This window comes from Polyodon spathula, chromosome 3 (genome assembly GCF_017654505.1).
Source record: "Polyodon spathula isolate WHYD16114869_AA chromosome 3, ASM1765450v1, whole genome shotgun sequence".
Taxonomy (NCBI): Eukaryota; Metazoa; Chordata; class Actinopteri; order Acipenseriformes; family Polyodontidae; genus Polyodon; species Polyodon spathula.
In genome coordinates this window covers 93,319,763-93,336,754 of record NC_054536.1, presented here as the reverse complement: position 1 = coordinate 93,336,754, position 16,992 = coordinate 93,319,763, and the positions used below count along the sequence as shown (strand labels likewise).

General features: G+C 40.7%; 1 protein-coding gene across 1 annotated transcript in view; it reads right to left on the bottom strand.

Annotated features, from left to right (window-relative positions):
* tg (thyroglobulin) overlaps nt 1-16,992 on the bottom strand; it is a 109,234-nt gene that overhangs the window by 6,298 nt on the left and 85,944 nt on the right. Inside the window, exons 44-45 of the mRNA XM_041242650.1 lie at nt 16,334-16,521; nt 6,691-6,798 (exon numbers count right to left, since the gene is read on the bottom strand). Of these exons, the coding sequence (XP_041098584.1) occupies nt 6,691-6,798; nt 16,334-16,521 (296 nt within the window). The remainder of the gene's footprint in view (nt 1-6,690; nt 6,799-16,333; nt 16,522-16,992) is intronic.

Sequence of the window (16,992 nt, the reverse complement as noted above, 5' to 3'; positions counted from 1 at the left end):
GAAGTGAGTGTACATGGATTGACCAGACTTTGGGTATAATGGCCACCACATCCCGGACCTCAATCCAATTGAGCAGGCTTGGGATGAACTTGAATGGTGCATTTACCATCACATACCTACTGTACATGAAATATGAATGACTGAATAGATTAACATCCCTTGAGACACCTTCCAGCACCTTGTGTCAAGGCTGTGTCCACCACAACATTAGGTACAAGTCCTAATAAAATGACCAGGCAGTATAAATGCAAGAAGACAGTAGCTGTCTCCAGCGAGCAAGAGCATAATTTAAACCCACATACAGATAATGGGCCTCCATTATAATATAACTATTATACATTGTTTTACTGTTAATATATTAAGTTACAAAACCCAGCTAAAAGTGTTTCTCGTCATAACAAACTTATTTTTAGTTAGTTTCCTTATTTTTAGAGCAGTACCCTAACCTTTCAGGTACAGTAGTAGAAGTCATGAATCGGGTGGATTTGTGATGTGTTTAACAACAATATTGATTTACAGTATAGGGTGACACCAGCCTCACCACACAAGCCTCTCAGCTATGCTATACATTGGACCAGATACTATACATAAAGCACCTCTGAAGCTGCTGTGGGGAGAAGCTTCTTAAGAGGAATTTAATGAGCAAATACCATACTGAAGGGTTGGGGCAGTGAAGGCTTTCCCCCATCCTCAATAAGTGTTAAGATGCCATGTTTGCAGTAGATCTAACCAGCAATTTTAATTGCAGAGTGCTTGCAAAGGTCACCACTAAAGACTTCATAGGCCATCTAGAACAAAGGGGACGAGGGGGCACATAGACTTATATAATGCAGGAAGACATTTCAGCGGTAGAGAGTTGCGAGTTTAATCCCCTGGGGTATTACAAGGGTTTTCATGGGTCCTAAAGGTCAGGTTTGTTAGCGGTGATCTGGGTTCATCACTGACTATCACTACACAGTGCAGCTATGGACAAAGGTTTTGCAACACCCTATAGAATTAAGTAATTTTGCTTCATAAAGTTGAATGAAACCTGCCGAATAATGTTACTTTAACATATTGAATTACACACCGCTTTGTAGTTTTCCATATAGTTGACATGTAAATACCGTACTATTATTATATCTTCTGGTAGACTTCTGTGATACAATTTTGTAGTTTATTGGATTTCAAAAGATCAAAATGATAGCCATATAGTTATTGTTTTTAAACTTACGTCTCCATCCTAAAATGCTAGCTGATGCAAAACCTTTGGCTAGAGCTGTACATTTGTAAACACATGAACAACATTTTCCTTGGAACTTGTTGTGCTTTTCCTCTTGATCCAACTTATGCTGACATTACTGGACCTGTTTTTACACATTTACATATGTGAGTCATTCGAATGCATTTGGCCAAAGGTTCTAAGGTTCTCCTGGAGGAGGAGTGAGTTGTGAGTTTTGGAACCTTGTCAAGTGGTCACAACCAGTCTGGGTGGCAAAATCCTGCCCTGTATTAGAACTGCTGCAAATAGAAATGCTTAAAGTCCAGACCCTGCATTCAGAATTTCAAATATCAACATTTTAGAACAAAAAAAAACAAACATTCACAGCATGTGCACATGTTGAAAATAGGAACAATTCTCTAGCATATTGGGTCCCTAGGAATGGTTGTGGTAAAGGAAAACATCCTCTGGGCAAGTAAGCAAAAATTCCAAAGGCTTCTGCGTTGTTTCTTGGCTATAGTTAAAAGTACCCATATTGGTTTTACAAAAAAAAAAAAAGATGTAGTTTAACATCCACTGGCTGCTAAGCCATTGAATGCTATCAGATCTAAATCTTACATTGAGCTGTAACCCAAGAATGCTTTCAATGTTTTTTTTTTTTGGTATTCATGAAACTTCCAGACAAAAAGAAACAAAATGATCAGTTTATGAAAACCAGAACGTAATTTAACAATAAAATAATAACGTCTGTTAACTCATTTTTCAGCTTTGAAAGAGACATCCTTTGGGTAATAGCATATGGGATAGAGATGCTGAAGCCAGTACAATCCACAATGGGGCACATTGAAAAGACAGCTGCAAAAGAAATTGTCTGGGCTTTAAAAATACCCTGAGCACTTTGAACCCTGATAGTCCTGTATGTGTTTGAATGTAGATGTCCATTCGTGAACCTGGGCCACTCCAGAATAACACACATTTTCTACACTGTTGTTAAAAGTGTCATTTTTATATTTCAACTCAGCAATGGTTTCCCTCCCTCTTTTTTTTAGATGCCTCATATATAATATCTAGCTTTACTCTTGCGTCATGTTACATTTAAGCCATAATCATATCATTAGAAAGAATGTATATGGCATTTTAAAACTGTCATTTATTGATTAATATATTCTCCCCCAATAGTGTTCTATTTCTATCTATAAGCACATCTGGTTCTCGTTGGAATCCATTTCACATGTTCCTCTGCAGTTTATTTTTCTCTACCTGTCAATTACAGTACCTTTTGTGAGATAGTTTTGCCCATCAACATTTCCAATTTAATAATTAATATTCTCTCTCCATAATTTACTTTCCAATGACAGTAAAGAGTCCACTGTTTGAATTGATTAGGACATGGCGATCTGTATCAATAATAATAATAATTTAAAAACCCAGTAGCTTTGTAATTTTACACTAAGAATTACGCTGGACATCACTCAATCAGATCCTGGTCAATCAACACGAAGCACAGTAACTGCGCACAAACATGGAACAGCTGATCTCATCTGTGGTTTGAATTTCTTGACCGTTAAGTGAGGCTGTTGATTTTGCTGGCTGATTCAGAAAGCTGCTGTTAGAAAGGAGTATGTGTTTCTATAATTGCCAAGGCACTTTTGATCACTTATGGTAATAACATGTTTTCTTTTTCTTTACACTTTGCCATAGACAAGTTGGCTGGTACAAAGTGGTCATTATGCAGTGAGTGCAGGCATGAATAAACAACAGCTTTAGTGCTAATCCAGATCTCCCCATCTACTACCCTTTTCATACCATTTTATTTTCTAACACCTTATCTTACACGGGCATCTGGTAATAACTCCTAATCGTTACAAGCTCATGAGCCACTTTCTCTGTCTGGTTTGCGTGACTGGGTCTGTACATGTTGAACTCTCTTTTCTGTGTGGAGGTTTCTAGCTAGCTGATAAAGAGAACAACCATACACAAATGACTAAAACCTTTATTTTTAAACAAAAATTTTCAGATATATCTTAATACCAATGTGATAAAGAGAGAAAGACTCAATGTTGTAAATCCCCCCCCCCATCAGAAAGGACGCTGTGTAAGGTTGGTGGTACGCTTCCCCATAGACGGGCCGGCTTGATGGTGGGCAGTAACAGAAAGTCAGCCATCTTGGTGAGGGCACGTAGCTGTCAGTACACGAAACGACTCACATGCGATCAGCTGTGGGCCAGGCAGCGATTGGTTACACTAGGGCTCCAAGCTGATTGCAGTGAGGAGTTGGGTAGTACAAAAGGGGACGCAGCTACGCAGGTACGGCCCCTTGCACTGAGAACGTAACCTATGGCCGGAGTGTTTGTTTGCTTTGTTATGTGCTGTTTGTTTTTGTCTGGTAAGGAGCCAGGGTCTGTAGCCACAGAGCCAGCACAGATAATGGAGCACTAGCCTCACCTCACAGCACCAGCACTCACCACCACCCTGCTGACTGGAGAGCACACTTTCGTGCACTGCGGATTGGGGATTACCTGCTAAGCCAGCCGTGCCCCACCCGATACCATTGCTAGTAGAGGGGCAGTCCTTTTCTGTTTTCATTTAATAAAACACAGACATTTGGGAGTACAATACTGTTTGGACTTTCACTTTGTTCACCACACCACTTGCACTTGTCACAGCCAATAAATGGAGCCAGCTTTAAAGCTTAGTATTCACAGAGCAGGTATCGTTTAAACAGAAGCAATCCAACTATTGTGTCATCATAAGCTTTAGTCCTGAGGAGAATCAACACCCAACGAAATTCAGTCTTTCAGTCCTGGGCCTTCCCAAGCAGACTGCCAATTTGGCGAAGCCATAGAAAATGGGGTAACTTAGTCCGCTGAAGTTGAAACCATGTACACTTAATATGTATCTAATGTAACCAAAGTTGTGTTTAAACCCAGGCCTTCGGAGGTGAAAGGTTAATACTTTAACCCCCTGGGCAGAATTGCATTCTAGAAGCTTATCAGTCACCAGTTTGACAAACATCATAGGCGCCTTGCTTTTTTATATTTTATATAAGCTGTTTAGTTTTTTGTGTCCCTTTAACGAAGTATATCGTTTACTTCAGGTCAATTCCAAATGTTTCTGATAAAAGAGATAACTAGTGATTTAGATTAACCTCCCAGTAAGTTAACCCATCTTCGGCTTGGGGCGTGTGTGATACTTCATGAAACATAATGAATCTATACAGTATTTTAAATTATAACACAAACCCCCAGATGCCCCAAAACCTTGTGGTTTTCTTGTAAAGAAGAATGCCAAGTAATGCTTTATTTTAAATGTACGATTCCTGAAAAAGAATGTCTTTAGAAAGCAACTTTTCTGTATGTTGTGCTATTAGTACAACATGAGTACACTGAAGCAATAATAATAATAATAATAATACCTTATGTAGAAATGTACTCTCTTCTACCTCTGATTTTGCCTCCCTAACCCACAGAAGCTACAGAGCCACAGTGGAGTATAGGATGAGCAACGCTGTTACAGCTAGGCTCACTGAGATAGTCTCAAAGCTCTTCACTCCAAATTGTCATAAGCATTTTTTTCAGAAAAGAACCACTGAATTAGAGGCTTGTCCGTAGGCTTAAATCATTTTTGGATGGACATCAATTTTGCCTTAAAACCTAAATATAAAAGTGTTTGCGTGCAGCAAGGGAGTGAATCTCTGAGATCTTTAAATAGACCATGGACCACCTCGCTGCAAAACTAAACTGGCTCATGTCACAGGGAGGAGGCTGGACTGTGCAAAACAGCTTGGCTCGTCTGCATTCAGGATTTCACACAGCACAGCCCGTTACACTCACTGCAGTCTGCCACAGTCCACTGAAGGGCTTAAAGTTAGCAGGTTGATCGACAACAATCAACTGAAAAGAAAAATCAGCTAGTCTCAGGCACACAGTCAGGCTTCCTTACTGCATTTCAACTTTTCTTAAAACTACAATACGTATGTAACAAAAAAGCCTATGGACCGTATACTGCATTGTGGATTGTATTACTACAGTACACTGGTCACTGTAATTACCCCTTTCATTTATGAAAAGTGACACTAATATGCTGATCAATCCCGAGTGAGCGCTCCTAATCTTTATAATATAATATCATTACACTAAGTTTATGAATATATGGGTTTCTATGTTAGGTGCTGAGCAGGTTCAGTATGGGCATGTTTACGTTGAAAATGGTCCATATGGTCCTTAACAGACCACTTCTGTTTACAGAGTAGGCTGGGTAGCTCTGTGTACCCACCATGAACTCTGTCAAAATTTTTGTATAAGCAAACTAGAGTCCTTGACCCGGACCCACTACTACAGAACCGACTCGAACCTGCAACCTGGTGCAGCACCATCTTCTTACCCGCGACACGCCCAACCCGCTTTAATAACACCTGCAACCTGACCCAAACCCACAAGTGTTTGTACTTTACTGCCTGCGTCAACTGACTCTCTCACACATAGATATCTCTACCATTCTCCACAGATACAGCATGGTAGCTTTCTCAAATGGCCTTGATATATTTTAACATTGCAACATATTAACTGTCTCTACTTACTTTACTATAAAATACCTGTCTATTCCTTTCGTGCCACCAGTTGAAAGGAAGCTACACCTGTGCTTTCGCAGTGATGGACCAGTTTTGCTCATTATTTTCATTCGCTATGATTCCAAAAGAATTGCACATTTACCTCTCAAACTATTATCCACTACATGATATAAACCTGCGCTATCTTTAGTTTCACAGCTGACTCCTCCCTAATCACCTCATTCTGTAGTGCAGGAAATACTGGTGCATTAACCTTTTAATATGTTATCTGGGAAACAGTTAAAGATGAGTATGCTGAAGAAAAAATCATTTTAGGTGATTCAGATTCAGACCCAATAATTACATTTTTTTACCCACACCCAAACCGCGAAACAGTTCACACTGCGACCATTCCAGTTTTGTGGGTCACCTACGGGCACCTGACCCGATGCAGGACTCGAAAGCAAACTACTTTTCTTTTATTATTGCTGTACTAAAGTTAGAAGTTATTGATGAATGGCATATTACATTTTCACATCCTCAGGAGCAACAACTTTAACCCAAGGACTTAAAAATCGTTTTAATCGAGTGACTCATAAATTAGCTCTAGTTCTCAGTTCACTGTGTAAAAGTGGCACACAAAACAGCCTTAAAACTCTCAATTTTTTTGCTCATTCCCTGCAGCAGTGTTTCCCCTTCTTGAGTGCTCGGTTAATGTCGGTCCTCACTTTGCTGAGCCACTTTTCTGGGACAGAGGGCACCCTGAGGGTTGAACACTTCAACTGAATTCACCTTTTATACCAAACACTTGTGTACAGACATGCCCCCCATTCCCTCAGGGGTTAAACTGGAGGGAAGGGTGGAGTGGAGAATCTACACACTGGAGATTTTCTACCTGCTCTGTGATAAGTAAGAGCAACAGGATTGCTCAGAGTTTTACCTGGTTTGAGATATTTGCTCCGGTACATGGTACATGAAAACATTGGCTCTGGTGTTGTCTGCCCAGAAGCTGGCCATTTTTATAGAAGGACAGATGATGAAGTGATCACTGCCAAAAAAAGAGGAAGAGAAGAAATACCATTAACCAACCATGTATAAAATGAAAACGATTTAAAAACAACAGGTTTCAGAAAGTAAAAAAAAAACAACAACAACAACAAAAATAGCACATTAATTAAACCCTTGATTTATTCTGTATAATCACCATCGTTCATAAATCTCGTTTTCTTCAGTGTCAAACTTTTTTTTTTTTTTGGAAAATAAAAGCAAAACTGAATAACTAGAAAAATGGTTTAAAGGTTTTAACAGGAATCAAAACGCTTTTAACAATTGTTTTAAATTCCATAATGTGATCCATAGTAAGTAGCCTCAACCTCACCTATATCAGAGAAATTGGTAATCCCCAATATCCCTCCCAGCTTTGATGACTGTTGTTGCACTGACACTGCTTTACTTTTATAAATGTGTATGCTAAAATGCTTTTCTTTAGGGTAAGAAACTTGCCCTATGGGGAATAGCTATGCACTGACATGCTTTGGCTCTTGGCAAAACAATACACTGTCAGTCACTTCGAAATTTCTAAGAATCAGTGTTTGCTTTTCCTTGCTGCTCCAGAAGTGATGGCTAAAGTAATGCTTAAAAGATACAATGCTAAGTGCTTCACAGAGGCAGATTTGCTTCACAGAATTCAAGGATTTCTGACCTGGCAGGACAAATTGCCATGACTGAGTTTTGTGCTCTGTCCATCTGCACCAGATTGCATTCTGACCTGTTTATTCATACAAGCTCCAAATACTTCAGAAATTAACTAAAACTATTAGACCTGTCCAAGCTGAGACCTTCAGCTGGAACAGCTTAGAGGCAAAAACACATTCTTGACACAGCCCAGTTCCCTGCAGAATCTTTGAGTAAGAAACCCTACATTGCACTGGACAAAGTTGAAAAGTGAAGCTTTATATGATACCACTCAGCCACATGATCATGCACTTATTTACACAGGACAAGACCCAGAATTGAACAAGGACTGGATCAAATTCCCTGTCACAACAAGTTCACTCAAAAGCAGGGTGCCTTTTATTGTTTATTGCTTATTTTATTTAGTGGTTTGTTGGTTTCAGCCAGTAATTGCAATATTACGTAAATGACTGTAGCATTTCTAATTATACAAAATATCAACCTAAAAATACTAAATGTTATAACAGAGTGCATATAGCATTTCTTTAATGTCACATTTTAAAACACATTAAGGCTGGGACCAAAAATAACCCGTTAATCGACCTAACAAAACTGTATTTGATAGTGTTTTCTTTTTTTTTTTGGTAAGTATCTTATTTCTTCTACTCTTCTAAAAAGAAAACGCTATCAAATACAGTTTTGTTAAATGCGATTAGCGGGTTGTCACAGTTTTGATTTGGTCTCAGTCTAAATCACAGTAATTTATAACCCTAAAATATAATTTGATTCACTGTGCAAACAGTTTAAAGAACTGCCACAGTGCTGCATCCCTCAACACAAAGTGTTGTCTGTCTAATGCAGGCACTGTACACAAAGCAAAGAACCTGACAAAATAACTTTTACACGGGACTGAAGAGACAATGCTTTATGATGTGTACTATTTATTTAGTCATATCATTTAAGTGCACGTACAGTATGCAGCAGTTAGATAAAAAAACAAAACAAAACAAAAAAAAACCACTTGTTTATGCTAAAGTGCAAAAGCTCAGTTCAGCTCCAGAAGTGGTGCCTGTTCCTTTCAAAGCATTCACATAAATACACCCTGAACAGGAGTAACCTGTGTTTGTCCTCAACTGGTAGGTTGGTCAGCTATGAAAACTGCAATTGTGTGAGTGGATATAACCCACAGCGCAATGTGACTCTCTGCTCAATATGGAACCACCCATCATGTGGGAATGGAACAGCAGCTACTATAGCATTTTTAAATGAAGCACAGTGGTTTGTACAAGCAGATGTTCTCCACATACAGTAGACTGCAAAAAAAAAAAAAAACACAACTCTGAATACTATTTTATTAAAACTTCTGCTTAAAACAAAACCTTGCTCATATCTTCACGTTCACTTGAAATCAGTATGCATACAGTAATAGGCGGTATTCATTTTCATACTGAATAATTACCAGGGGCCTGTTCATAGGAAATTGTGTTTTCATGTGCACGCAAAATCTCCTGTTATAAAACAATTTAAATTCCAATGCCTTTGCAGATGAGACATGCAATTTACTCAACTGTTAGAAAAGTTTGACTTTTCTTCTGTAGGCATCTTGGACCACACCCTTTGCTTTTAGAGTTTTACTAATTTTTAGACAAAATAAAATACAAAATCTGAAGACAGGTTAGGCTGAATTTACTAAAATGAAAACTTACGAGGAAAACTTAGCATGTCATTTATGCATCGATTTAGTGTCCACAATACTATGCTCTTTACATGCCCATTCAAAACGGGATTAAATGTATGACTCTGCCCTTTGGAATAATAACATGTACTACTTTTGAGCCAGAAAAGTCCCCCTTCTTTATCTTTCTCCATTAGCTCTGGGCATTGTCCTGCTGTGTTGTGTCAGGTTAGATCTGGGTTAAGGGTAGGGTTAGATCTGGGTTAAGGGTTAGGGTTAGGGTTAGATCTGGTGTCAATTTTCAAGTGTTAAATGTAAAGCTACACCAATCCAGGTGGAGTGGTCAGGCATATGCATGATGCGTGCATGGTGCAGTAGCGAGAAAACAAAACATCCCCTCCTAGATGGTAGCACAGAAAACAGCACTGGAAGCAGTTATTAGTAGGACAGGGTATCCACCAGGTCATTTAAATAGACACTTCATGCAGGACATACCTGAAACCAGATTGACTATTGATGCACATTGATTTCATGTTAATTAATGGCAAAACCATTAATAGACTATTTTACTAGCAAGATACATATAAACCCATCCTACATTTCAGAATATAATAAGTATTTCCAAAATCTCTTTTTTTTTTACAATTGCAAAGACACGCGATTGTATCACGACAAAATGAATGAAATAATTATTCACTGTAGTATTTAAGTGATGGTTCTCATCAATGACGGCAATGGTTTGTTACTAAATGCTTTTTCACAGAACAAATCTGGGGCCTATTTGACAAATGAAGATTTAGCAGGTCTACAAGCTCGTCTATCCCGTTTCACAAAGGCCCTGCTACTGTCCTACTAGTATGATTCTAGGTGATGCAAATGCTAATTACCATGGTAACTGTACTCCCGTGCGGGACATCTAAACTAATACAAGTTGCATAAAGCAATGTGGTTAAGACAAATGTATTAAAATGTGTGGCTAGATGACACATCTTGGAGGTCTGAACTGGTAATAGTAGACCAGGAATTTGGAATGTTGTCTCAGTGAAAATGTGTGGTCTGTTGTATAAAAAAGTTATACAGCAAGAGAACTGGGGCTAACACTGCTGTGCTATAATAGCTACAATACTGAGAAAACTGGTTCCCTGAAATAGAAATGTAACTGTTATTGCATGGGTAAGTGTACCAAAGCCGTCGAAGGGCAATACTGCAGAATGCTTGGAATGCTACAAGGCTAAGCAGAGAGGCTGCCCTGTGTGTAACCATTGGGAAGCCAGGTAACTAGTAGCTAGAGCTAAAAATTGAGGGAGAAGCTCACCTCTATGTCTCTGTTGTAAGGGTCAACTGAGAAGCTGCCCTTAACTTAGTTCCAAAACCTAGTAAAGGTATGGGAAGTAGCCAACACTGCAGCATTGCAAATGCCCTTGACAGATGCACCCTGGAATAAAGCCCACGAAGTTGCTATGCCCCTGGTGGAATGGGCAGTGATCTTCTCTGGAAGGGGCAAGCTGGCCAGCTCATAGGCATTCCTGACTGTGTCTGCTATCTGTTTGGACAACATCTTCTTAGACAGGGCTTGACCATGGGATTTAGCAGACAAAAGATTGTTCAGACTGCATCCAACTTTTGGGCCTGTCAACATAATATGCAAGGGCCCGCATAGGGCTGAGCACATGGAGCGGCTGCTCTCTGTTAGACAGGAAAGAAGGTGGATGGAAAGCCTCCAGTTCCACTGACTGGTTGACATGAAACACTGAGATTCGGCAAAAAGGCAGGATTGGTACGTTCAAAAATTGACCTGCCAGGAAGTGAGCTCCTGGGAGACCAAATCAATTTTGACATGGCAAGCTGAAATAGCTGCCATATAAATCTTTAATATAGAGGGGGATTTCCCCTTGTCAAACAGGTCCTGCAAAAACTGCAGTATATCTGCCATGGGACAGGTTGTGAGGTTGAACCAACGAGGCAGACACCATGTCTGAAAAACACCCAACTTATACCTGTATAAATCTCCTGGGCCAATAATGGGATACTAAGATCACCTTGGCTCGGTCCTGTCTGATTTTCTCCAGACACAGTGGGAGCAGCGAGTGGTGGGAAGGCATATAACAGTTGCTCGGCCACTTGTGTGCCAAGGCATCTATCGCCAGCGGGTCCCTGCTTCCTATTATGGAGAACCAGAGGGGACAGTGGGTTGATTCCTGGGAGGCAAAGAGATCTAGCTCTACTCTTCCGTACCTCTCCCAAATGAGGCTCACCACCTCGGTTGAAGCCTCCACTCTGAGGCACTGGGAACTGCTTGAGTGTAGGTCCACCGCCTAGTTTGTCACCCCAGGCAGAGCTACTGCCCTCAGTGAGAGGAGGTTCTCATGTGCTCAGAGCAAAAGCTCACCTGGTGGCTGATGTGAGCCACCGCTGTTGTGTATGGATCAGAACATGTCTCCCTCGAACCTCCTGCAAAAAATTCTGCATGGCCAGGTAAACTGCCTGCAGCTCCAAAACACTGATGTGGAGACCCTGTCAAGGGGGGTTCATCACACCTTGAGCACCCCTGCCATTCCATACAGCATTCCAGCCCCTGCTAGACATGTCCGTGGTGATGACCTCCCTTCTGGTGAAACGGCCCAGCGCTACGACGAGGCGTAGATGGGCAGTCTGTTTCCACCAAGAGTGTGCCTTTAGACAGAGACGAGACACTGTCAACAGGCAGCTGTGGTTCAACATGGACTGAAAATTCCTGCTGTTGAACCAGGCCTGCAGAGGGCACACGCACAGGAAAACCAATGAAAGGGTCTGGGACAGACAGAGTGGAGGGCATGAACCTAGAGTCCAAGCACACTCCTAGAGAGGAGGATGTCTGAGAAGAAGTGAGCTGGCTCTTTGCATGATTCACTGTAAGACCCATCCGTTTAAGGTGGCCGGGGACGTTCCGTGTGGGCCTCTGCCTGTGCTGGAGACTGGGTGCAAATGAGCCAATCGTCCAGATAATTGAGCACTCTGATGCTTCTGAGTATCAGAGGAGCCAGGATAGCTTCCATACACTATGAGAAGGCACAGGAAGCTAAGAGGCCAAATGGCAAGACATAGAACTTGTACGCTGTTCCCTGAAAAGCGAACCACAGATACATCCTGTGCACTGGTTTTATGGGAATGTGGAAATAGGTGTCTTAGAGGTCCACCGTGGTGAACCAGTCACCTGGCCTGATTGACTGCAACAGCTGTTTCATCGTCAACATTTTTAATCTCCTTCGACGCAGAAACAGGTTGTCTTGTCTGAGATCGCTGATTGGTCTGGGGCCACCATCCTGCTTGGGCACTAGGAAGTACCTGGACTAGAACCCTTCCTCCAACTGGAGGGGGTCTATCATGTGAATAGCCCATTTTTGTAGCACGTACTTGAATGACAGTGAGTAGCCGGTCTGAATGGTACTAAGTACCCAGATGTCCAAGGTACACTGATGCCAATATTCCAGATGGCTCCCTGAGAAGGGTCTCTGGGTCTGTGGCAGCAAACTCCTAGGACTGGTACTGGGCTTTTGTCTCTGTGACAGGCAAAGGAACCTATTAAAGACTCCATGGCAAGGAGCTGCGGGTAAGCTATATAAGGCTTAATAAGCTTAATATTGTGTGAGAACAAAGAAGCCTCATCACTTAAAAACCCTAAACACTGTTCATTAAAAATGAATACAGAAATAGATGCAATTACCGCTTACACCATGAAAGCGTCCGTCCTTTCTGAATTCTGAACAGATGACAGCTATAAGCGATATGACTTCATAGCGTTGATCAAAAGTGCATGCTTACTGTTCCCAATCAGTGCAGCATGCATGCTGGCTTTACTATAAACAGGAGCTTGGGTGGGGCTTGAAGAGTTCCATCTGGGGGAAGAAAGACACTGATCTGGGGGCAGCATCTCTGCAGAGTCAGGGATCAGCTGCAAAGCTGCTAAACTGACCTGTCTTATACTGAACAGTAAAATATATCATCCTGACATTCAAAGCCACAACTGTGTTTTGTATTTAGTTTTTCTTTTTTTGAATTATGAGTCAGTTCTCTGTACTGTGAGCTGTGTGTATTATTAGAGATAATAATATCTTCCTTTAAAAAAAAAAATCACATAAATAATATGAAAATAAATAACTGAAAAGAAAATAGTATGATCAGTCATTGCATTATCAGGAGTCTAGCCAGATGCATCCTGTCAGTAATTATTAAAGTTACAGTAACACAAAATCAAATTTCAACTACAGTACAATGAAAGGAACTACACATTTAAAAGTCTTGTGTATTGAAAACAAGGTGGCAAATGAACTGCACAGCCACTGTCACTATTCATTGGCCAGTGTGATTGTACCCTGTTTTTTTCAGAATGGTTGACAAAATGTTCATGGGAATATTGAAATCTGCAGCAACATCTTTCTTTTTCTTGTACGTTTTTTGTGCTGCTTCAGGGAAACGGCATTGATGCATGAGCACTATGGCAACTCAAAAATTGTGTCTATGGCAACGCGAAATGCATCATAGGATCAGTAGTCCCAAAACAGCACTAAAATACAAAACAGAGGTGCTAATCTGAATGCAATGGTGGGTTTGTGAATTAGTTAAACTGTAAACTGTTCACCTTCATTTAAAGAATCTGCAGAACTCTTATTTATGTTGCTTATTTTTAGTTTTTATTAAATATATTCTACTTGCACTCCACATTTCTTTTTCATTCGCCTGACAGGCAAACACTTTTTAGGGTGAACTACACAATTTCAGCTGCTTTTTATATCATCCTAAATTATGTAGCCCTACGTTTAGCAAAGAGATTGCACTGCCTCTTGAAACAAATTACTAGAAAATAGGATTTAACTTCCAAGTGAAACATGAAAGTGTTTTAAGTGGAATAGGCCGCCATCCTCAAAGAAATTCCTGTAAACCCCAGCTCATTATCTCACGCTGTGGTTCAACTTTACATAAATGTTCCAATCTGCGCAGAGGAAAGGATGCAAGTGCAACACAAATCCCAAACACAAGTTCCTTTTCATCCTCCAGTTAAGCTGCTATGATTTACAGTAGAACTCCAAAGTTATGAACACATTAGGAACAAAGTCTTTTCATAAGAATGAAATGTCTGGAACTCCTAAACTTCTTGTTTTCAATGATTGAATGTACTGTATGTGTGCCTGTGATAGGGAGAGCCCTGTCGCTGGGTCTTACACGAATGTGTGCAGCGGGACGTGGAACAGGAGACGTGTTGCTAGGCAACCAATTGAGCAGTTGGGCTCACAAGACGCTGAGCTGATTGGGTCGTCCAGATTGGCTGGGAGGTGTGTCCATGGAGGCTGCGCGGAGCTCAAAAGGTGTCTGCACCAGAGCTCAAGGCTACTGCATGGCCATAGCCATACCGACAGGCGCTGAGCAAAAGCTTGCTGTGTTGACATAGAGGAGGACAGTGTCTGCTCCATGGAGAGAACTAACTGTAAACTTTTCAGCACAACGCTCTCTTGTAAAACTGACTCTAGACTTTTCAGCATAACCCTCCCTTTTAAAATTGACTCTAGACTTTTCAGCACAATGCTCCCTTGTAAAACCGACTCTAGACTTTTCAGCACAACGCTCCCTTGTAAAACCGACTCTAGACTTTTCAGCACAACGCTCCCTTGTAAAACCGACTCTAGACTTTTCAGCACAATGCTCCCTTGTAAAACTGACTCTAGACTTTTCAGCATAACCCTCCCTTTTAAAATTGACTCTAGACTTTTCAGCACAATGCTCCCTTGTAAAACCGACTCTAGACTTTTCAGCATAACCCTCCCTTTTAAAATTGACTCTAGACTTTTCAGCACAATGCTCCCTTGTAAAACCGACTCTAGACTTTTCAGCACAACACTAACTTGTAAAACTGACTCTAAACTTTTCAGCACAACACTTTCTTGTAAAACTGACTCTAGACTTTTCAGCACAACACTTCCTTGTAAAACTGACTCTAGACTTTTCAGCACAACACTTCCTTGTAAAGGGCCACACGTTGTTATCATATAATAGAGCTTAAGAATTGAGCTGAAAAAAGCAATACAGAAAGATCTTTGACATGAGTGACTCACTGCTGCAAGACAACTTGCAAGGATTATTTTCCTCCAAATGAATCACTTACTGGGTTTATTATCATAGGGAGATATAAGTGGAGCAAAATTCCATTTGTACTGGAAAAGAAAATCAATCTACTCATACCAATGGAAAACTACCAAATACCTCCAGACTGAGCCTTATATTGAAGATCTTATTGAGTCTGTAGCATTCTCCACACACAGTGTGTCTGCTCTGTGCTTCTCAATGCACAGCTCCTCCAGGCTCACAGAGTTCCTTCCCAGATGGTTTTTGCTACTGGATTTTTGGAACAGGTTTTCAAATTAACCTTGGCTTGTGTCCCGCTCTGTGTTCCTAAGACACTTGAAAGTCGGTAGCTGGGCTCTCAACAAAAAAATTTGCAAATCAAAAATACAGAAAAACACAAAAGCTTTGTGCTACCAAGGCTGGCAAAAGATCACTCTGCACAGTGTCTGCCAGTCCTCCACAGGTGACCCATTAAACACAGCACTAACACAGTAAGCTCAATACATTCTTTCAAACCTGGTTCTACCCTGTAAACCACCACTGCAACTATAAGCATGTTTGAAGCAGTCACAGCATGACAGGCTTTATCAACAATATTTATACCACTTCATATTATTGGTTCAAGGGAGATTTGATTATTTTCTTCAATGTAACATTTTATTTAATTTTACAGTGGTTACTGTCATATTTTTTTTTTGTTTGTTTTATAAGCAGCAATTTCCAACTCACTGTAGAGGAACAAATAATGAGCTGACTCGGTAAATCAGACATGACTGCTTGGAAGTGAAGCAAGAGGAAACTGTAAGATCAGCAGTGTTTGACACGCCCACTCTTCTTCAACAGGTTCCCCTGGGGGGCACAACATGAGCCTCTGGTGGCAACACGCCATGTGCAGGAGTACAGATACCAAAACTTGTGTCAAATTCAACCATTGTATTAGATTAGTAACACGAATACACTAATAATATAATACATGCCCACCCAATAGTCTTAAGATCAGAAGGCCAGTCCTAACCGAGAAATGTCCTGTGATCCCCCTGCGTGCTAATATACAGAACCCGGGACAGGCAGGCACCTTACTGTGAAGCAGCGGTGGGTCGAAATCGAAATTAGAATGACTTTGCTTTGGGCCCCTTACCGTGTGGCATTCTCCAGGGCCCGGGAGAACACGTTGTACCCAGAAGGTGATGGCGAATGTTGCATCGAGTAGAACCAAGTGGCCGCGTCCTGGACAAACGAGTAGCCGTTCTCTCCCCCCAGAGAGTTTGTTAAAGCCTCATAGAAGGCTGTTTTGCTGTTGGTTCTCCCTTGGAGTTCTTCAAATTTCTGAAATCAATGCAAAAGCCAGTGAATAAATAAACATCAGCCAGTATGCTCAAGACAATCTTAAGCAATAATCTTGTTTCATCTGGATGAAGAGAAAGACAGTAACCCATAACCACAAAGTAACAGGGAAGCAGATGACTGCAACCAAGATATACTGTAGGCATTCATTCTGGACATTTATCAATTTCAATAAGGGTTTTAGAACACAGTGCATGGTATGAAATGTGCCTGAATATGATTTGCTGTTTGATCTTGATAATGCAGATCTTGTGGTGAAGACTGTGATCAAACAGCACGAAACATACTGCACAGAGAATTATGTTTAAATTTACAAGTCTTGAATGTTAATAGTTAAGTGTCTGGCCCATTTGTTGCTTTTGAATCCTGTGTTGCTTTATAGAATTGTAAATGCGGACCAGTGGTCTAAAGGGGATAGGAAATAACTTTTCAATATATTACATAGATTGAAAT